Below are 22,964 nucleotides of genomic sequence, written 5' to 3' on the forward strand. Positions count from 1 at the left end.
TTTTATAGCAAGGAAAATTGTAAGGGGGCTTCTTAAAATGGGAAGCTGTATGTAAAGTTATATGTAACAGGTCTCATCTTTAAAGGAACAGGGAATGTAATACAAAATTCATTTGCTGTTGCTGAGCTAAGTTTGGTACTTGGTAGGCAACACTGCATTTCAATATTAGTATTTGTTCTGGCTTTCTCTTCTCCTTGAGGTAACTCTGTGTTTCTTGTTTTGGTGGGATGAAAAACCATCAAATGGCCATGCCAGCTCTGAATGGTTTTTGACCTCATGTTATCAGCCAGTTCAGATGTGACACATTAATTTTTCCCTGTGTAGTGTGTTGGTCTTGGCTGGACCCCAGGCACTATCAGAGCCCCTCTCTCACTGCCCTCCACAACTGGACAGAGGAGAGAAAATGTCACTGGGGTTTCATGGGTTGAGATAAGGGCCATGAGAGATTTTCTTCCTAGACAGGTTATTCCAGCTGCCTTAGCACCATTTCTGATTGTCCATCCTACAGCTGGCTGAACACAGTGGAACCTTCCAGCAGCTTCTCACAGAAGCCACCCCTGTAGCCCCCCACTACCAAAACCTGGCCACAGAACCCCAATACCAGCTTCCCTGGATTTTTGTGTGTTCCTTAGAGAGGCTGCTCAGTGTGTCTGCTCAGGGGCTCCAATCCCCAAGTCTGAACATTTGAACACTTACTCAGTTGCTGTTGGAAGGGTGGGAAGGTCTGTCTTTGCTAAACACAGCCTGTGCTCATGTCACCAGCTCTGCCCATGTGTGGATAGAGAATCAGTGGAGCCCTTTTTGATTGCTTTTTGGGCTGGGGCATATCCAGCAGGGTCAGAACCTTATTAGCAAGAAGGACGTGCAGCCCCAGACCAAAGGGATTCAGCGAGTGTAACTAATTGCTGCGTGGGGATTGTAGGTCATATCTGCATGAGACAGGCGGCCATGGCAGAGAATGATTTAATTGGGAACAATGGGCGTGTTCCATCCGGAGCTGCCACAGTGCCCCACTGACCCCCGGGCTCGTCCATCACCCGGCCTGGCTGGCAATCGAGGCTGCTGCCCTTTGGGATCCCGCAGAGCCAGCGCTGTCAGCTGACACCGGAGCGCGCGGGCGCCGGGGCCGCTCGCTGCCGCAGGAAAGTAGGTCATGGCCAAAAGTAGCCTTGGCTGCCTCTGTGGAAGTGTGCCTGTGAGAGAGGAGTCAGCTGAGAAAAGAGCTCGCACGGGTTTGCGTTTGTTTTTTTTTAGCCCTTCCTTGCTGTGGAGCAGCTGGCACTACGTGCCATGAAATGCGTCTGCTTTCCAGTATTTCTGCATAAAATATTTTTAGAAGGGAATATGCGGCTCTTATTTCTGCTTAAGGGAAGTGGCAGATGCTTGTGGCCTTTTCATTGTTATTAGGAATTTAGAATTTAATTAGATCAAGTGTTTTTAATAAACACTTTTTTTCCTCTTGCTTTTTTAACTGGAGCGTGGCTGAAACTGGATGGTGGGTGTGTGTCAGGGAAACTGAGGTTGAAAATAGTTTTAAACTTGAGCTATGTATGCAATATTTGTTCTCTCTTAAGGGTTATTAATAATAAAAAATACATGAAAACAAGTACTTTAACTCATTTTAGGATTCATTCACTCCTGCTGTCTCTTCCTGTGAAGATCGGCGCCCATTTGTGGCATAACGGTCATTGCCATGGCAACAAACTGTGTGATGGTGCTTGGAAAGCTTTGACTTTTGATGGAGAATAAATAAAAGGAGATTCACCCACATGCAAGATAATCCTGTTTTTGTGTGAAATGAAAAACTTGAGAAGAAAAAAATGATATTACACAGTTTGCTTCTATCCTGTCCTTTTACACTTTCCTGGGTAATGTGTAGGTGTTTCAAAACTGAACCTCCTGGCAGTCCTGGTTGTGGACTCCCTCCTTTGTGACTGCTCTGTGTGCAGTGGCCAGGTCCTGTAGCCTGGTCTTGGGCCCTGAGCAATCCTTTGTAGCACATCATCATCTGGTTTTGCTGTTCTGAGGCTCCAAAGATTTTCTTTGACAAACCCTAAATCCCCCTCTTACCTTGCCACGCAAGCTGAAGGAGCTGCTCCAAAGAGTGTGAGTTGACAAGCCCAGGTCACTTCTTCAAGAGAGGCCTGATAGAAGGCCAGCCTGTGGTAATAAAAGTTTGTAATATTCATACAGCACTTCACTACAGAGTTCTCACTCCAGGCAGTATTTCAGCTCCTGTATGACAATCACTGGTTTTTTATTTACTGTTGACATAAGACTGTGTAAGTGCTGCTCTCTGTAGGGAGCAGATCCAGCACAAGCAGCTGATGCACCATGAGTAACTGAGGCTGAAAAATAACCTTTTTCCATATTATGGAAGGATATGATCTGAAATACCATATTGTTTCCCTGGGCACAGAGTGAGAGTCCAAGGACTTGACAGCACTTCTAACAATACATCATAGGGTGACAGATGAAAAGTGCACTGCAGCTTTTGCTACCTTTAAAGTCTGCACAGCAGTTAGTCTGTCTTTTCTGTGAAATTTCTGTCAAAGTATAAATCTGAATCTTCAATCATGCTAAACTGTTTCTTACAGAATTGTTTTCATTTTTCTTTAAAGATGCTTATGTGTTTTGGGCATAGCTCAGATCTGCCAGGAGGATAATTTAAGGACCCTGAAATTATCAATGTTTCCAGTGGTTGTATTTGTAAAGAAGCTTTTTCTGAAACATAATTTTTGGGCTGTTGCACAACATGTGTACAGATGGATGCTGCTTTGTTAATAGTTGTTTAGGTTGAACAGATCTGTCCAGGATCAGATGTTCATTTTGGCAATGCTGCAGTTCCCCTACTACTTCTTTGATAAATTTGTTCTTGTAAAAAGATAAATAATTAAAGCTCTGCATTCACTTAGGCATTTCAGACTGCTGTTGCCTTTGCAGCCATTGCCTTTGCTGTCCTTTGTACCCCAGCAGTGGGCAGATATTGGAGTGGTTTGAGGGTTTTTTTTGAAATCCACTTAAGGAAAAGCAGCGGTACTGGTCTTCTATCACATAACTAAATATAACCAAACCTGGCCTCTTTTTTCTCCTACTAGCTCTCATTGCTCTTCCTGCTGATAAATTAGAGAGCTGGTTACCTTTCTGGCAGCAAATGAGCCTGCCAGTTGGTTGAGAGCAATTTGAGAAGCGCCTTCCTATAAACTAGAATGAGTCCAGCTGTCATAACATGTACTCTGTAAACCAAGAATATGAATTTTGATTAGGCACAGAAAGCCCACTAACTTAGTTTCACACTTTTCTTTGTTGTTTTTTTTTTCCATAATGATTGAAGTAGCAGTGTTGGCACCAGGGCTGGCAGATCTCCACTTGTAGCTGTTTATAAGGAGCTGTCTGGGTTATAAAAACCTCCCTAATCTCTTCAGGTGCGTGTTTTGAGAAGAGAACCGATTGTTTCTTTTAAAAGGCCTGTGCTGTGTGTGCTTTTAAGGATCCATTTGGCTGTGAAACTGTCTCTGACAGCTGATACAATCAAAGGCTCTGTTTTTTAGAAGTCTCAATCCTGACTCAGCCTTGCAGCTTGTTTCATCTCCAGCTGGGTGCCGCAGTCAAGCACCACCTGACCGTCCTGGTGGGCTGTGCTGGTGAGGTCACCCAGGTTGTGATGTGTCCTGTCTTGCCAGTGATGTACCCAAATCACACACTGGTGCCATGGAATGACTGGGGGGCCTGGCTCACTCTTATTTTGGGTGTGTGTGCAGCCTCCATGTCCTGGGGAAGGCTGCAGGACAGGAGCAGCCTGATTGTCCAGAAATGTTTGCCAGCCCCACAGCTCTGCTCTTCCCATGTTAGAAAACCCTTCCAGAGAGAGGGCAGCAGAGAAATGCCATAGATGCTTCTGATGTTTGGGGTGTCCTCTCTAGAGCTGGAGAACATTATCCCAGCCTTGGTTGTCACCTCAGTTCCCTGCTCAGTGGAATTGTTACCTGGGGGTTAAGTGGCTGAAAATCCTTCCTGGAACTCCCTTTGTTACCCCAAGTGCCTCTCCAGAGAACTTGTGCCTCTGTTTCTCTTTATTGTTGCTGGCTGTCATGTGAGCTCTGCTGCACGTTTCCTGAGTAAAAGGAAAATTACAGTTATTTCAGAAAAGGCACCGAGCTTGATTGCCAGAATGGCTTGCTGGCTTTATGACTTTCATCAGAGGTCCCTGCTGAATTGTCCCTTCTGATCAGCAGCAATGATCTTTGCCTCCTAGCCTTTCATGCCAACTCCCCTTTCAGTCTATGCTAAGAGTTGTGCAACTCCTTGAACTGATTCCCCATGGTTAGCACTGTCCTGTGTCAAACAGAGCCCTGTAAACAAATGTATCCCAGTTCTCAGGCTCCCTGAGCCTTCTTTTTGTGGTCTGTGACTTGAATTCCCAGGGTTTTGATAATTTAGACAACCTGCAATAGATTATTAATAAATCATATACTCTTGAAGTCATAACAGTGATGTTACAGTTTCCTTTTATTTCCATGGTTACCTTCTGTTGTGATTAATCTTTTTAATGCTTTGTTTTCTTTAGAAACTAGATGCCAAATCACTTATAAAGCTGAATTTTGCTAAAAACAGTGAAGGTAAGTGCAGTCATTTTCTGTGGTGGTGTTTTGTTGGGTTTTTTTCCTTAATGAGTGCTTTAATAAATTCTGGTTTGTCTTACTCATGGTGAACTTAAGTAGTTTGTGTTCTCTATCATGTTTTTTTTTAGTAGAATAATTGCTTCTTGTGAGTGATATGTTTACCTTCAAAGTTCCAGTTCTGTTTTTCTTTACACTGGGGAGCTGTAAATTATTCAGCAATTTCACTTTACTATAGATGTTACTGCACTAAGGTACTCTTTACTTTAAGGAAAGAATCAGAAAAAGTAAAATTTCTGTAATGTTATCTTATTTCCAACTTGCCTGTGGCAATATTTGCTGTTCACTTGGTTTTGAACAGCTTTTTGTTTATAGAAGGGATTAGACTTAAATAAACACGTGGGAATTTATGAATAGAAGCACACAAGACAGCTGCCTCGAGTCTTATTTTTGCAAGATATAAAATCAGCCTCCTAAGAGAGCATGATAGGAACAAAAGAGAAGAGTGGAGATGAATTCATCTTCTGCAAAGCAGGTAATGATTTCTGTGAAATAAAAATAGCTAAGATTAGGTGGGAATAAAATTCTGGAGTGTCTGTCTCCTTATCTTACCAAAATCTGTAGATTACAAGTTCTTTTCTGTAGCTGATGGATTTCTTCTCTGCCGTGTGTTCCATCTGTCTCAATAGCAGGGTGTTAAAAATTGATCAATAGTGGCCAAGGCTTTTGAAAGATACCATGAGATTGTGCTTTCTCTAAAGAAGTCCAGCTCACACTGCTGGGGTGGAATGACAGCAGCCATAGAGTTTCAGAAGCCTTTTCCTTAAAAAGGTTCATTCTGTGACATTAATCAGTCAAGGGAAAATGCGACAAAAGATAAAAATTAAGTGTTCCATTTCTGTCTATCAGCAAACTTTTCTCTAAGTCATAACTTGAAATGGTTGTAGGATCAGAATTCTCTGTTCACACATAAATGTGATATAAAAGATCTTTGGGCCTTGCACTTTCTCACGTTTAGTGATCACTTATGAGCTGAGTACTTTCTATCCAGATCAACATGTGTGTGCCCTCAGCAGTTTGGCTTTTCCTGGGAATGAGAATATGGTGACTTGTTCTTCTGTACAAAGCTTGAATGAGGCCTCACATTTTACCAGTCTGTTTCTGTATCCATCAGTTGGACACTTGGAAAAATCCCTTTCTAAACTTCTCGAGTTTCAGTCCCTTGTGGCAGTGGCTTTCCTTCAGCCCTGGTGGCATTAACAGAAGTGTCCTCAGCTTTGCTGTGCAGGGGGCAGAGCTGCCTCTGGTGGCACAGTGAGGGCTCAGTCTCTGCAGGTGTTTGCCTCCTCTGTCCCCTCAGGTGCTGAGAGCAGCCTGTTCTGGCCTCCCTGCTGGTTTTGATTTTCAAATGGTAATTAGGAAGAAAATAACTAAATAGGCCCAACTTACATCAAAGATCTCACCCAAACCTCCAGGTCTAGCAAACGGATCAAGTATTAATAATCTTCTAACTGCTTTCTGCTGAGATTATTCAGACATTTTTCTTTTCCCTCCTACATTGCCTCCCATCAGTTTGCTTGCTGTGACTTGCTTAATATTTATGCTGACCCTCCTGGGAAAATTCACAGCTTGATTAGAGCAGAAGTTGGGTTCCTTACTGAGTAACGTGTTCAGATTTAATGGCATTCTGCCTGCCACATTTGAATACAAAATGCTCTCCTCTGCTTCAAGCACAATAGCTGTTGTGTACTTTTCTATGGGCTATAAGCTAAAGTTTTATTCCTGGGAACAAGAGTGATGCAGAGCAATGGACATGATACAAGGTTCATGTTATCAACAGATCTTTGATTACAATAGTAACAATTATATAGTGGTATTTCATAAATATCAAGCAAGTTGGACAAAGTTCTGTGTTAGGAAATTGAAGGCAATAGATTTCAAAATTGCATTTTCCTTGCTTGTTTTATAGCTCTCCTAGCTGTTACTTTTTCAAGCACTTTTTCTGTCACTGGAGAATCAAAATGTTATTAAAACACTATTGAATACCCTCTGAAGTTGCACTTTATATTAAAAATTAATGTGAATATCATCCACAGAGATCAGAAAAATTAGCTATTTCAGAGCAGTTGCAGGTATTCATGTGAAATGTATGGTTTTTCCCTCTATCAGGCAAGTACCACTGTCCAGTGCTGTTTACTGTATTTACCAATAACTCCCATATTGTGGCCATCAAGACTACTGGAAATGTGTTTGCCTATGAGGTAGGTTCTCTGTTGCATTTCATGATTAATATTTTGTACTTGATGCATTTCAGTCAAAATCACAAAATGTTTTAGAAAAACAAGTAAATTTTGTTCTTGTTTTACAGCCAGGGAAATTAAAGAACAGGAGATAGACTGACTTCATAAATTGTTGTCCAACTTTAGCCTTCAAAATAGGAAAAATTTTAGAATATTAGTTAAATAGTATTTCTAAAACCTTTTCTTAAGTTAATCTGCATGTACTGAATCTTGTGTTTCAAAATGAGTAGCTTTTATATTCTTCTCAGTTGAATTAATGGACAAATTTTCTGTTGTCTTCTTTCTGATACAGTGTCATCACAAAAACACAAATTGCCTCATTTCTATTTGAATCAGTGAATGAAAAAGAGCATTTTAGCTGGAGCTGGGGGAATAGGAGAAAGAATGCCTTAATGGACACTTAAACTGCATTTTTATTCCTGTTTTGTGAACATCTATGTAAACCCAAGTGGAATTTTAATTGTGACTTCTTTGCATAGTCCTTACCATAAAAGCAAGATTTATTTGTTTTTCAGTAGCAAATAAATCCTTCAATTAATGAATCCATATCCAGTGTTGTAAAAAGTCTGAACACTGGAACATCTTTTTGAATTCCAGTGGGACATTCAGATACTGAGGGTGGAACAGGCTGGAACCATTGCAGTCAAGGAAGAGGCTGGATTCATCATGGTTTTGAAAAAAACTTGCTCTGAAGTAGTAGAGCTGTCCTCACCTGTGACAGCAGTCTAGATCAGATTAAAATAGAAAGTATTTTCTGTTCTTGCTGCAAGCAGGATTCTTTGGCTCCTGGGGTTAACAGGCAAGGATGAGTTGATGAATGATCTTTGTTAAACCCTGGGCAGTAGTGCAGAGCTCTTGCTCTCTTTGCTGCAGTTTGCAATACTGGGCTTCCTGAATGGGCTCTGCCAGGAGGGTGTGTGCCCCATGTGGTACCACGTGAAGTAATAGCAGTTACTGGTGTTTGATAAGCATGGAACTAATTTATGCACTTCTGGAGGTACTGGGACATGATCACTTCCATCTGAGGACCACAGAGGACATTTGGGTAAATAAGATAGATTCAGGGGTCTTCTGCAGGTAAGAGCTTAGAAAATGAAGCAAAATATTTTTTAAAATTTTGGCAGTATTTTATGATTAATTTGGTTTGAATGATAGACATAACTATGGAATGGAGACTGCAAGGTTCTTCTTTAAAAAACAATCCAGCAAACCACACAAAACTGTCAAGTTTTGTAGGGATGAAAGACAAAATCTTCTAATTTGTTAAAGCCCACATTAAAAATATTGCAGCTGCCAGTTGAGAATGAGGGTGAAATTGTTTTCTTTATTATTTGATCTTCAACAATTTACTGATCTCGCCTATTTACTTGTAATATTTACACACAAGAATCAGATTTTTGCTATCTGTGTCTTTTGCCTGACTGTTAGGCAGTTGAGCAGCTGAACATCAAACCAAAGAGCTACAGGGATCTCCTGACAGATGAGCCCTTCACTCGGCAGGACATCGTCACGCTGCAGGTGAACTTCTCTCTCTGTCACACCTTGTCCCATACAGGGTTTTATTTTGCAGAAATGCTGCTGTGTACACTCTTCTAGCAGGAAACTAGAGCAGCTGAACAGAGAAACTTCACTGTATTTTCTTTATCAGATGAACCACAAAGGTTCCATGTGACACAATCTGGATGAGTAGTAACGTGGTCTGTGGTGTCAAAAGAAACAATGTTTAGAATGTAAAGTATTTAAACTTTGAGACATGTTACATTAAGACTGAAGTGGGTTGTGCATCTTACTCTTCCAAAGATGTATACAAGAGTCAAAGGTTCAGAAAAGTATTTCCAAAAGTATTTTCCAAAGAATGTTTCTCTAAATGTAGAGTAAGGCGGCAGGAGGACTTTCTCTAATTGCTTGTTTGGAATGTTTTGCTTCTTAGTAGATACCAATGTTGGTTCTTTGCTGATTTGAAGAAAATCAAAACCTAAATTAAAAGAGCATTGTGAATTTTACAGTGTAAATGATAGTTATTGACAGATGAAGTTTAGTATCAAAGGATCTAAAACTTTAGTTTAAAAGTAGGTGCTTTGAAGCTTGCATAATTTCAAAACAGGGGAAAAAAGATTCCTGGATCATTATTATTGAAATCATGAGTTAGTATGCATCTCATGAACACTTAATTGCCACTAGCCAAGACCAATACAGTCTAATTCAAATAGAAGAATATTTTTCATTTATGTCTAAATTTAAATAAAATGTAACCCTTCTTCCCTACTCCCCAGTGCTTAACAGCATGTTTTTAAATAATTTTCCTCTGTTCCTTTGGGCTTGTTGATGTTCAAGCTAATGCAACAAAGCAAAATGTTTTTATTCCAATGGATTCAAAAATACAGCTTTTTTTCTGATTGAAAGCTCCCAACAGAATGTTATTTCTGTGTAACTGCATGGTTGCTAATGGATTTGGAAAAGTAAAAAAAGACAAGTGTCTAAAAATGTGTCTGTGCACCCGTATGGAAAACCAAGTTATTTTGAACAAACAATTGAAATGTGCAGTCACTAAAAAATATTTTGGTATGTTTTGTAGGGTTGGAATTGGATGTATGTATAAAGAGTGTGTTCTTGTTTCTTGCCTAGCTTTGATTTTTCACAGCTGCTCTAGTCCTCTAAATCTCAAAGTGCAACATCTAAAAATTTTGTCATTCCCTATGTGAGTTTTTATCAGTACTTTTCATCTTCATTGTTGACATGTTGGGTTTCTGTCTTCCTTGGAGGAACATGTCTAATATGAAACTAAGTAGATTCTGATAGTTGTGCAGTCCAAGGTCACAGACACACGTGCCCTGCACCTCTCCCACCTCCATTTAGGGTGGCATTCATAATTTGTGAATAGATTTGATCCTCTTGAGTAAACAGTTCATTGTGGATTGGTGTTATCTTCTGCAGTGTACAGTCTTGTGCTATACTCTTCTTAAATAAGTTTAGAAATAACAAAGACACCCCCATTTTGGGATTGGACTGCAAGAGATTTGACCATCTAAATGCTGTTGACCAGATAAAGTTTGACCTTTTACCAGATCAGTCTATAAATATTTTTTTCAGAATTATTTTTAACAGTCTAAAATGGCTTCAGGCTGTTGAAGGAGAAGTCAGAGCCATTGACTGCACTGCACAGCACCCACTGCAAACTTGCACGTAGAGCTTGATTTCTCCTATTCAAATTCTGCCCTACCCTGACTTGCTTTGTTGAGGCCAGGATTCAACCTGAAGTGGCATGACTAGCCTGGGTTTTAGAACTGCTTAAGTAGATGTGGTAGAGAAATGAGTTGTTATTTTCTCACAGTGTTTTCTTCATATAAATTATTGAAAGCCAGACCGATGTCTCCTCTCCGAGCTCTCTTGTTGACAACACTGCAGGCGGCGTGGTGGCTTCAGGCTTCACACTGCCAAGCTCCACCACCTGTGGCTCTGTTTCTTAGCCAGAGTTCATGACTGCAATCTGTTGTGTTTCAGAGCTCTACCCCAGTTCCTCCTTCTCTTAAATTTCTGTGTTGAAATTTATCACTTTGTTGTTTTCTCATTCCCCCATGTAAATTGAGTGCTGTGGTATCCAAGAGAGCTGAAATTGAGACTGAGTTGGTATCACTGACCCTGCTGTTTGGCAAAAAAGTAGATATAAAGGAAGTTGCTATAAAAAACATTCTTTGCTTTGCAAATAACAGCTGAATAGGGCTGTCTAATAGCTGTGTTTAGCAATAGAAAATAGCATTTCCAGAGGCTGACTCTGAATGTCCTAGGAAACAGAGGGGGTACCTGTGTGTGGTAGTGAAATACAACGTGCTAAGTGGAAAATATGAATGATGTATGTTTACAGATTATTTGTATGATCACATTTTTCCTTATTGATACATAAAGGACCATCCTACGTCTGCTTGGATTTTACCAGAATAGTAATTGGCCTCAAACTTGGCTTCTCTCTCCTGACATATATAAGTAAAAACACAACAAGAAAGATTTGCTCTTTTCAGAGGAGGCAGAATTGCATAATATGCTTTTCCTGTTCTTGGTGCTAAACATTATTCAAATGCAAGTCATAATCCACCCTGTTATCTTTTCTGCTAAGCAGCATCTCCTCTGGTTGCTTTGAATTTAGTAGCAGTTATTTATGTGTTATTTACTTGTTAAAAGGGACTTTTTTTTTTTTAATTTAAAACTTAAAAAAGCAGAATCACAACTTCAGTTGTTAATAATACTGGGTTAGGTCTATGATGTGCTTCTCTTTGTAGAGGAATCTGCAGTGCTTCCTACATGTAGTCCATACTCAGAAATGACTTTTTCCCCTGTTGAAATGAAAATGTCCTGGGGTGGAGCATGGCAGTTTTTCATCAGCATATGGCCATATTATCCAGCCAGTCAGGGCAGGAGGGAAAGAGTAATACCATGTCCTGGTGAGCAAGATACATTAGCAGTACTGGAATGGAGCTATTCAGGTGGCAGATGTCATGGATTCTAGTTTAGGATTTTGCTGATGATGACAGAAATGCACATGACATTGTTCCATATGATACCCTCCCTAGATTGGCACTCCTGGTATGACTGGGTTTTTAGACTGTAGCTCTTTACACTAAAGTTTAAATTTTCTTGTCTTAGCTTTGTGATCTTGCTACAAACTCAAGTTTTCCATCTTCTGCAGGTCTTACATTTTTACAAGTTTCTCTCTCCTTTTCATTATTTCAGATAATTTTTCTCCCAACTGTACTGGTTCATGTCTCTTTTAAATGGGATTTGCTGTTGTATGTTGTCTGTTTCTCAACTTTAAACTGAATTATATTCTTTTCCTTGATGATGATCAGCTCAGCCTAACTCAGCATCCCTTGAAAATGTCATGAATGTGTTCCCAGCTGACAGACAACTCAAATGCTGTAAGATTAATTAGGTACTCTTAATGAGTAAGGCAGGATGTAAAGGACTTGGACATCTGGGGGACAGGGTGTCTTTCATGGAAAAGCTGATGTTGTTAACACTTGTTTGCAGTGTTCTTACATCCCTCTTCTGCTTGCCATTCTGCTACATTGCTGCTCACCATTTCAATTGGTTTCACCATTTCAATTGGTTTCACCATTTTGCAGTTGGTTTCAAGGTAGGATTGAGCACAGCTTTTAAATAATAGTGCATTAGACCTCAATTCAGATCTAGGTAATTCTTCCAGTCCTATGTTTTGCAGATTTTCATCTAGTATTCAGTCTAAATGTTTAACCTAATTTGAGATTATCTTCCAAGTAAAATTTTGGGGGATTTACAGCTCAATGTCTACTGTCAAATCTTTATGACAAAATCTGGTAGAAATTATTATTAATTAGTGTGAATGTAAATTCCATGTGTGTTTCAATCCTGTATTATGCAAATTATTCTTTGTGTAATGACGTGGAACTTAATGGCAAGCACATAAATACCTGTCATCTGAATTCCCCCTTATGAGACCAGGCAGGCTGAAGCAAGTGTCTGCTCCAGCTGAAGCTGGAGACAGGAGCAGGGTCAGGTAGTGCTTTGCTGGACACAGTGATGGACTTCCCATCCCAGCAAGTGTCAGAGGTCCTGAGGAGAGCAAAGTAAGAGTGCTGAAATATCCAGTTTTCACATCCCATTTGATAGCACCCTGTCAATTTGTCATCCTCCACCGTGGCTCTGTTCACGAACAAGAGACAAACTTCAGTTTGTGAGGATACAGCAGAAATTATTCCTGCTCTGGAAACTCTCCAAAGCTGTGTCTGAGCTGTGTGCTGGCAGGGGATTTAATGGAAATGTGGCTGTGCATAGTGGCAGTGCTGCAGGTGATGGAGAGGCACATGTGGGGGTTCCTCCTTGCCTGAGGAATTGCAGTGAAACCCCTGCCCTGCTGTGCCAGGGGTAGCAAGCACAGTGCTCTGCTGGCAGCCTGCAGAGAGCCTTCCCTGGCAGCTGCAGGCTAACAAATGCATCTTTACACTGCAGAAATGGAGAGGGGAAGAGAAGAAAACACCATGTCTGGGTAAATGTTAACAGGTTTGCTGCTGTTAAAGGGAAAAAAGCCTCATAGTGTTGTGTGCTTCCTTCTGTCAGTTTTATTGTTCCTATAGAACTTAATCAGCTGTGGACAAGACATGGCTCCCTACAAGCTGTTCAACACCACTGACATTTGTGGCAGGAAGCACAGCTAATGAGCAGAGCTGGAGGTAGCTGAGCTGCACACTGTTAATTGATATTTCACTCCTCAGCTATTCCTCATTTGCTCTTTGTGTGCCAGAAGGTCAGAGCAGATTTCCTCATGGCTGTGGGTGAGGTCTCTGAAGGAGAATCCTGCACCAATGGAGGTGCAGAGTAGAGGGTAAAGAAGTGGGACATGGTCAGCATATGAGGCTGACAGTCCTGAGCATAATTAGGGATGCAGCATGGCCAACCAAATGATGAGAGAAATCAGGACTCAAAGAAATCACACAGCCTAAACCTGCTGGTTTTAACCTGCTTTTTGGGGGCTTCTGTGTGGTGCATAAGATAACAGAGTTCAAGCTGTTTCCCTGAGTAGGTAAAATCAGAAAATGACTGGAAAAAACCAAGTGGAATAAAACTTGAGATTACCTGTTTTCAGTGCTCAGCTTTCAGGAAAACACTAAATATGAGATTTTTAATAGTAATGATAGTTAGCAACCCTTTGAAGTATATATCTGTGCTAGATATTTTCTAAACTTAAGCTTATGGTTTGTAACCTTAATAAGAAAAACCCTGAGACTGCCAGCCATGGTGTTTTGTGTAGGTATTTTTAAGCATGCTAAGACAAACAAAAGTAGGCCATTGTTCATCTTCCTTTCTGGTTTCTGTGCACTTACACAGAACTTATTTCTTAGGTCTTTGGGCTTCAGGCCTTAATCTTAACAGGATTTTGAACATCCCCATGAGTCCAGACTTTCTCTGTGACCAGGAGAGGCAATTAACTCATTAGAGCTTGAGGCTTTGACAATGTGAGTGTGTCTGTCTGCCCATCTCTGTGGCATCTTGTTTGGACTGCTCTGATTCTGTGCCCAGTAACTGTCATGGATGCAATGAGAGGAGCTTGGCAGGCTAATTATTAATGTTTAGACAGTTTTCTTCCTGAAGTGGTATGTCTAAAGACTTACAAACATACAAAATTTTCAAAGTCTTATCTTTAAAAAACTTATATCTCATGTTGTAGGGCTCAATACCACCAGTAAGGAAATGGTTTGTGTCTTCTGCAGCACAGGTTGGACAAGTCAGTTGTGTTTCTCCTCTTGGGGACAGGTGAAAGCAACTGGTACCTTGTGTTTGACTTGGTATTCACTGCAGTACTTCCACAGTATGCTAATTCTGATTCACACTAATTCTAATCAAATTAATTCTAACTGAGCTTCTCTTAGTATATCAAGATGCTGTATTTTAGAGGGAGGAATAAACATGTCCTAGGTATCCTGTACAAGGTGACACTCAAATTTCAATTTGAGGAGCTATTTTTGAGGGGCTATTCCACTGACAGAGGGAAATCTCTTTTGGGGTAGGAGTATTGGTTGTCCCCCTTCTCAAAGGTGGTGAGACTCTTGCTTTGCAGAATCAGGAATACAAGGGACAGCACTGTGAACCAAACCTTTGTCAAGGTTTCCATTGGGACAGATGGCCCATGTGGCTGTGATGGAAGGAGGAGCTGGGTCACAGTTCTGGGGTTTGGAGTTCAGCTCTCCCAGAGGGCAGGTGGACAGCAAGGAGAGGGAACTGCCCTGTGGCCTCTGCTGTCCTGCACATGATAATAGATGCACTGCCACAGAGGGGGCTGGTGGTGGTTTGGAGAGCCCTGAGGAATCTCCCCTGCAAGTTTCCTTATAAACATTTTGCTGGAGTTGCTCAATGCCTGTGATGAGGCTGGTTAAGCCACACAGATGTTTGAATGGACTGTGGCTGTTAAACAGTGTGAACTAATCTGATTTGTGGTACCCTGAGCACAAGGCCCTGGGTTTTGTAAGGCACTGGCAGTGGTGATGTCCTTTATTTATTTTTAAACAATCAATAAGTCAGTAAATGAAGACTCTTTATTTAGAGGAAATCACGAAGCTGTTTTCTGTTTCATTTTTACTGATGCCTTCCCTCCTGTCCATGAAAAATTGTTTTCAGGAGTCAGTCTTGCCCTTCAGCTTTGCCATGAACTGCAGACATGGGTTTCTATAAATCTATTATCTCTATTAATATTTATACACAGATATTTTTTCCCTTTCCTGAAAGGGTAAGCAGTCTTTCCTCCCTTCACCTTTTGAGGTAGTACATTTATGTGCAGAGCAGTGATTGCAGTCTTGGAAAGCTGCAGCTTGTGATTGCTGCAGAGTATTTCAGAGTGAAAACATCTTGTGAAAACACACAAAGCTCTTTCTCCAGACTTTCTCTGTGTATCTTGTTGACTGTCAGAAAGCAGGGCTCAAAATCATCTCTATTCACATATATAAATATGTATGCAAGGTAGTAAATAGTAAATACACCTGAGTGCTGGGGTCAGAGGAAATAAAAATGCTAAAAATCAGATCCCAATTTCCTGGTTTTTAGTAGTTTTATTCAAAGATTGTCTGTTTATAAAGCAAAATCCTAAATAGGTAATATTTTGGGGCAGTTCTTTTGTCTCAGTGAAGATCTATTGGAGGGGTATAGAGGGACAGGAAATATTAGAAAATTGTTGTCTGGTGATTAGGAAAGGGGACAGCAGAAAGCCAGGAGGTCCCATTAAAGTGCAGAATCACACAGCTTGATTTCATAAATGTGTTTTGGTTTCACTACCAGCAATAAAATTTAAAATGCACTCTCTGGTGGAAGCATACCATTTCAGGGATGAATGAAAGGCATAATTAGATAGTTTTATATATTATGGAGCTGGCAGCTCTGCTTGTATTAAGCATTACTTCTGGCAGAGATGAAATTGTCAAACTTTTTATAAACCATGGTGGTATGAGAGGCTTTGTTACATTTTTAGGATAATATATTTAATAGTATTCATGTTAGGTCATAGTTTTTTGCATAATATGTTGCATTATTTTTATCCTGAACTAGAAACTACTGCATATTATTTTGTTAGTTTGGTATTTTAAAGTTTGAATTGTTTTCTGTAAGATAGACTTTCCATTAGGTACTGAGTGTCCTGGGCTGATGTTTTGACCTTTCTGTGCTGCAGAGGAGCTTGAGGAGAAAGCCTTGAAGTCATTGTAAGGAGAGGATTAAAGACTGTTTAATAATAGTTTGAAGTAACCTAGATCACCAGTAGGCATTCCTTGTCCCACTCTCTCTAACAAAAGGTCAGAGTTCTGCAGAAAGTTGCCTAGAGATAGCATAAAGGATCACAGTTAATGGACTGTGTGTTTTTGCAATTTTCCTCCAGTGGTCACTAAATTGAATTTTCATAACAGTTTTTTTCTTTTTTTTCATCATTTTTAAACATAGTTCTGTAAGCTCTAGTAAAAAAACCAACTGTCAGCACAGTTCTTACTGCAGAGACTTGCTCTGAGGCTTTATTTGTATTTTGAGATGCATTGCAAAAGTTCACAGAGCATGTGCAAATCAGGCCTAGGATTATAAATAGCAGGAGATAGCTGATGTGCTTTTGCACAGATCTTAGACCAAAGCTCAGAACAAAGGAAAGAACCAGGGGATTGCATTGTTCTTGCTTCTCTAGGATAGGGGAGACTCAGCTGAGTTCTGGTAGTAACTTCTGTAGGTGATATATGTGTAATATTATGTTTGGAACTGAATTCCAGCTCCCTAAGGAGTCTGCTGTGAACTGACTCTTTGCTGATGTTGGTTTGGGTTGATTGCTTTATATTTTTTTCATCTTTCTGTGGTTTGGGGAGTATGGAAGTCATTCTGTCTCCCTGTTTATTTATTATGGTGTCTGCCCTTTGTTCTAGTCTGTTGCTTGGAATATGTGCTTACCAAGGTCTCTGATATTAGTTTTTAAAATTATTTTTATTTTCAGGATCCAACAAACCTGGATAAGTTCAATGTCTCAAACTTCTTTCATGTTAAGAACAACATAAAAGTAATTGATCCAGGTAAGGATGAATTGAAGGTAGGCTGAGAAAATACAAACATGAAAAATCTGAAGAGGATTCTGTGGAATTGTCTCAGTTTTCTAGAAGGACATCTCTCAGTGGTTAGCTTATTATGCTCATATCTGGGTTTTGGGTTTTTTTAATCTGTTGTTGTGCAATCAAGCATCCTTTTCTATTTACCCAATCAGAATAAGTGAGTATTATCTCACATATGGAACATCTAATATCCAGCAAATAATAAGCATACCAAGACAGAGGACAAGTGAAACTTGTAAAAATTAAATATTAAATTAAAATATTAACTAAATCAAATTCCACAGTCCAGTCCAGCGACCTTCTTCCCCTACTGGCACATTAAATACCTGATCCTGGGATTTTTATATCACAGGCCTGGCCATTCAGTGAGGAGATGAAGAACAGAAGTTTATATTGTACCCAACTGTATTTTGTCTTTATTGTTCTATAAAAATTTTACAAGACTTGAAATGGACTTAGATGATCTCTAGTGGTTTCAAATAAATTTTCTTGATAGTTGGCTTGATTTTTTTTTCTTGTACATCATATTGGTATTTATTGTGCTATATTTTGGGTTACACTGTCAATGATGTTATGCATTGCTATTTGTCACTGTGTCTGGAGGAATATATATAATTGCTAGACATTTTTATTTTTTAAAAAGTACCATTAATAGCTGGAAAATTTTTGTGTAATTAGTTATGTAATAAACTGAGGGAGAACAAAATAAAATGTTTCTTTTAATTCTGAGTGATTTAACTTTTCTTACCTAGATGAAGAAAAAGCAAAATTAGATCCATCTTACTATTTGAAAAATACAAACACAGAGACCCGAGAGACTTTACTGGAGCTTTATAAGGAATTCAAAGGTGATGATATTTTAGCAGCTACTATGAAGGCTCCTGAAAAGAAGAAAGTGGATAAGCTGAATGCAGTAAGTTGACTTAATTTGTAGTTTGGTACTGATTGACTTCTTCAAGAATGGTAATAGTTGTTTTTCTTCTTAGAGGCTGTATTGCAGTGTAAACAAACACTGCTCCTTCTGTTTCTTCTCACACAGGAATTTGTCATAGATGAGAAAATGAGAATCATATCAGGATTCCTTAGACATGCATAGTATGTGTCAGTGAGTTTCTATTTGTGAAATCGTTGCAAATGAACCTAAACATTTGAGACCTGAATCACAATGAGAAGGAAGAATCCTTATGATGTGGTTATGTATGTGTTGGCAGAAACTTTTTCCCAGGTTATAATGTCTCACTTTGAGTTTGTTTATCATTGTTTCCTGCATTTATTGACAGAGAGAGCACACCTTAAGGGGAGTGCAAGTGAATAATTTCTGGTGTGGACAAATACATAAATCATCCACAGCTGCTCCTCCATTTTCTTTTTCCACTGGAATGCAGGGTTCAGTGGAATATTTTAGAGGATGTTCTTCCAGGTGCATGTTCACGGTTGTCAAGAGAAACAATTCATCTGCATCTAGATTTCCTACATCAAAGGTTGTTTCAAATGGGCAAGAGAGAGTATTCTTCTGTCCTTTAATAATTCTGGCATGTGTGTGCCTATTTGCTTTGATTACACTTACATGAAAACAGCAGTGCAGCATACAGCTTTTAATGAGAGGGCTTAGAGACAGATTAGACCAAGGAATAGATCACAAATGGCCTCTTTTTTGGGACAGTGTTAAAATAAATACATTTTTTTTAAAAGTAAGGAGAGGTAAAAAGACAGAGATAAGGATGAGCTCTACACATGTTGGGGAGTTGGATTGTCAGCTTATGACATGGGTGGGCATAGCTGCAAACTTGCTTAGAATGCAGTGAAACCTTAGGGAATGAGCAGTGACCTGGCTGGACTCTTTACAGACATTTCCCTGGAACTGCTAAGCATGTCTCTGGGTTTATTAGATCTTTGTAATTTACTACAAAATCCGTGTGTGACGTTAATTTTTCCCTTCTGCAGAATTACAGAGCTCAAAATAGACCTCAGGACCCATGGGATGGTGCCTCTGCACACAGCAGGGCCAGCTGTGGGAGGGGCTGGTTTGCTCTCCCCTGCAGTATCTCTGTGGTTCACTGGATTTTCCTTCCTCTCAGCAGCACTGGAGATTTCTACAGATGTCTTGGCAGCAGTACTCCTTGCCTGTCTGTACCCATGGACGTACAAATAAATGGTGATAATAGAATTTCTGCAGAGTGATGAATTAAACTGCACTGGAAGCATTAAGCCCCTTTGGCTCAGTGCATGAGCAGCCTTAACTACAGTTTCATCAGAGCAAATGTGGGCAACAGATGGAGAATTATCACTGCACTGGGGATTTGTTTCCTTCAGTAGGAGCTAGAGCAGAAAGTCTGCTTCAGAAGGATGGCATTTGTATGTTTCTAATGCTTATACAGTATCTTTGGTAGATGAATTCTAAAATCTAATATCCTTTTCTCTTGCTTTTTCCTCTGCAAACAGGCTCACTATTCCACTGGAGCTGTAAGTGCTTCCTTCACCTCCACTGCAATGGTGCCTGAAACTACCCACGAAGCAGGTACCAGAACTACCTACCTGCAAACCATTGATTTATTTCTGAGTTTCAAAGTGTGCTCCTTAGCACATGCACATTTATGAGGACTGAAAGAATGCATTGGTAACTGGTCAGTGCTGATGCTATGGAAATGTATTCCCTGACCAGATATATCCTTACTTTCCAGTGAGGTTGTTGTGAAAATACTGGAGCAATTATGACCAAGCTTTAGATTTGAATGACAGTTACTTCTTTTGAACCAAAATTAATGAGATATTTTCTATGTCCAGGGATGACAAATTGAAAATCCCTTTTCTAAGTTGGGAATGAAATATAATCTCTCCTCAGATACCATGCAAAACCTTGCCCACCTTTTTGGCCTACCCCAGTATTAGTTAGAACAGCAAATTTTGTGATGGTAACTTTTAGTTTACTGCTTTTCATACAAAAATACATTTTAATACAATGAAGTTTTATTTTATTCTCCAGCCTAAACACAAATGTGTAAGATTTATTAAGTTTGGATATTGATTAAATAGCTGAGTCATTAGTATTTCCAGTTGAGAAAGCTGAGCACTAAAATTTAGATGGCAAATACTTAGGCAAAGATTGAACACATTGCTAAAACTATGTTTACTAAATTCATTTCCTTTACTTGATAAGTTACAGTGATTTGAAGGTGACTGAGTGCAGAAAATATCTGACTAACTGGACATTTTGACAAAATGGGAATGAAACATCATAGATTGATCCTTTGGTTTGACTTACCAGTAATGTCCCCAGTAACAGCCTCAGTTGTTTTCAGAGCTGGGTAGGTCTCTGTATGTCAGCACTTTGTGGTTGACTGATGACTACCTGCTTGGCTTCCAGGATTGACAAGAAGCAATCTGGGTTCAAAGTGATGTTTGTGGTTGGTAGGCATTGCTTGAAAATTATAGTTTGTAATACTGAATGCTTCTGGGATTTAAAATATACATTATTTGGTTGGTTCTCCAAGAGTTGGTGGTTTACTATAATGGAAAGTGTTTTGCACAGAGATTAATGCAAGGTTATCATAGATGAATTGCAGACTAGGATCCCTCAGGACCCAGTACCACAGGAGAAGAGATCAGACAGTTGGTTCTATGAATTGTTTACTGATGATTTCTTAGGATCAGTCAGCAAGCTTCCAGAAAGCTAATTACTGTCTTCTGCTCTGATGTAGCTGCTATTGAAGAAGATGTTGTGAGATACCAGTATGTGAAGAAGAAGGGATATGTGCGACTTCACACTAATAAAGGAGACCTCAACTTGGAGCTGCACTGTGACATGGTACTGTGCCCCACAAGATGAATTTCTGTAGATAACAACCAGAATTGGAGCTGGCAGTGGAAATGTGTATATATCTATATATATACATATAAAAATTAATTAACTATATATATTTACACTATATATGTAATGTTCTCTGTGAGTAGTCCCATCATTTTAGTGGACTGCCTACAATATGCCAAGGTGCCTGTTTAGAACTGCAAAGGGTCAGGATTAATGACCCAAAAAATGACCAGGAAGGAAGACAGCAAAGAGAAGGCAGAGCATGGTGAAAAGGGAATAATCCAAGGTTACACAGCAGCTTACTGACAGAACCAGGAAAAGAACCTCACTGAAACCAGGAACAGTGTGTCAGTCTGAGCCCATGATCCCCAGAAATGGTTAGATTTGTTTCTAAACCCTCAGCTTTATAGATCAAACTTAAATGAAAACCTTAGAATATATTTTTGCTTCCTGTTGTTCCAATTCTTAAAGTTCAAGTTTTCAAGCACCTTCCTTTTCCCATTAAGAGAAGTTGATTGTAAAGAACAACGGACTGGAGTTTTTTATAGTCTGTACAGTCAGATTCTGGGGGAAATCAGTGGCTCTTAAAATAATAAACATGGCAAGACTTCTGATAGATGAATGAGTTGTGGCTACAGTGATGTCTCAGACGTCACTGCTTGGGTAGTGTGTTTGCTTATTTATTTGTGCAGCCAGTGCTATAAAAGGAAAAAGGTTTTCAAAGCTTTGATGGTTTACTGAGATTTTTGTCTCAGGATATTATAGGCCTGAAAACTGGTATTTTAAAAAGTTGAAGGATGTGAATAGGGATTTAAATGGTAAAACTTGTGTTTCTTCTGAGCCTCACAAAACATAAAGGCAGTGGTGCTGGGTAGGAGCTGGGGTGCCTGGTGTGAAATCCAGATGTACTGGGAGAATTAATCCATTTTTGTGTGCAAGGAAGAAAAAGGAGCAAACAGCATAAGTCTTTTGGCTTTCCCTTCTTTTCCTTTCTCTCACATGAGTAAGAAGCAAGATATGTGTAAACATCTCAAGCTGATCTGTACAAACAGCATGAGAATCTCCACAGCAGTGTATCCTGTTAGTAACTCTGTAGGTCTCTGTTATCCCTACAGGTGTTTTCCATGCTATGAAATAGTAACACTGTAATAAGGCAAAAAGCAGAGGATGTGAGTACAGCAATATTTAGGGGAAGCAGCAGAACAAGCAGATTGCATTGAATCATTTGTTTTGCCATATGTTCTCAAACTGGCTCCTGGCTAAAGCAGGCTGACTGCAGCTATTCTTATCAGCGTGGGCTTTTTGGCCACATGTGTGACCAGTGTCACTCAGTCCTGAGGACCCAGGCTCAATTGCTCATTATAAACTTCCTGGATGATATCCATTATGTTTCCTTTTTTTCCAGATGAATTCCTATTCATCCACCTTTCACACACAAAAGCTTCTTCATGTACACCCTGCAAGTGTGTGCAGTTTTACACAAGCAGACATGCTCCAGTGCTGGCCTCCAGCCATCTGTTCCTTGTGTCCATTAAATCTGTGTGAATTCAGCAGACCTTTGGCACTGCAGAGAGGAAAAAGATATATATTTAGAATAAATAAGAAAAGCTTGCTGCTGTAGGGAGGTTTTCACAACATCCACCTTAGGTCATCATCCTAGGTCTGTGAAATCAGCTCTTTCCTGGAGGCACTTGTTTTTCTCCCTTTACTAAATAAGGAGATTGTGCTTCTAACTTTGGTTTTCCTGAATCACACTGAGGTCAGCTCAGTGCAGACAGAGCAAACACCTTGCAAACATATACCACATACATAGGTCACAAACATATACACAAATCAGCTACAATGAGTCTATTGAGACTGCAAAGATCAAAAAAATCTAAGTATTGTTAAACACTTCCAGTTCATCCTGCTTGTGAATATGCATGGTAATAGTCTCAATTAATCATATGCCAAGTTTTTATCAGCTTTTCTGCCTTATCCAGTGCACATAGGTTGGACCATTCCTGGAAGCTATTTGGAGCTGGTTTATATACAGAATTTGGTTTTCCTGTCAAAGTGTATAGTGTGGGTAAGGTCCTTGAATGCAGTTAGGGGGAACAGAGTTGTACCAAAATGCTCTCTCAAATTAAACTGCACAGGGTTT

The 22,964-nt window shown here is 39.8% G+C and overlaps 1 protein-coding gene across 2 annotated transcripts in view; it reads left to right on the plus strand.

The window, feature by feature from the left end:
• PPIL2 (peptidylprolyl isomerase like 2) overlaps positions 1-22,964 on the plus strand; it is a 68,038-nt gene that overhangs the window by 9,973 nt on the left and 35,101 nt on the right. For both annotated transcript variants that reach the window (XM_058036841.1, XM_058036842.1), the window contains exons 6-12: positions 4,568-4,619; positions 6,789-6,880; positions 8,348-8,437; positions 16,902-16,977; positions 17,766-17,926; positions 19,456-19,531; positions 20,712-20,818. In XM_058036841.1, coding sequence (XP_057892824.1) covers positions 4,568-4,619; positions 6,789-6,880; positions 8,348-8,437; positions 16,902-16,977; positions 17,766-17,926; positions 19,456-19,531; positions 20,712-20,818 — 654 coding nt within the window. The remainder of the gene's footprint in view (positions 1-4,567; positions 4,620-6,788; positions 6,881-8,347; positions 8,438-16,901; positions 16,978-17,765; positions 17,927-19,455; positions 19,532-20,711; positions 20,819-22,964) is intronic.

This window comes from Melospiza georgiana, chromosome 18, assembly GCF_028018845.1.
Source record: "Melospiza georgiana isolate bMelGeo1 chromosome 18, bMelGeo1.pri, whole genome shotgun sequence".
Taxonomy (NCBI): domain Eukaryota; kingdom Metazoa; phylum Chordata; class Aves; order Passeriformes; family Passerellidae; genus Melospiza; species Melospiza georgiana.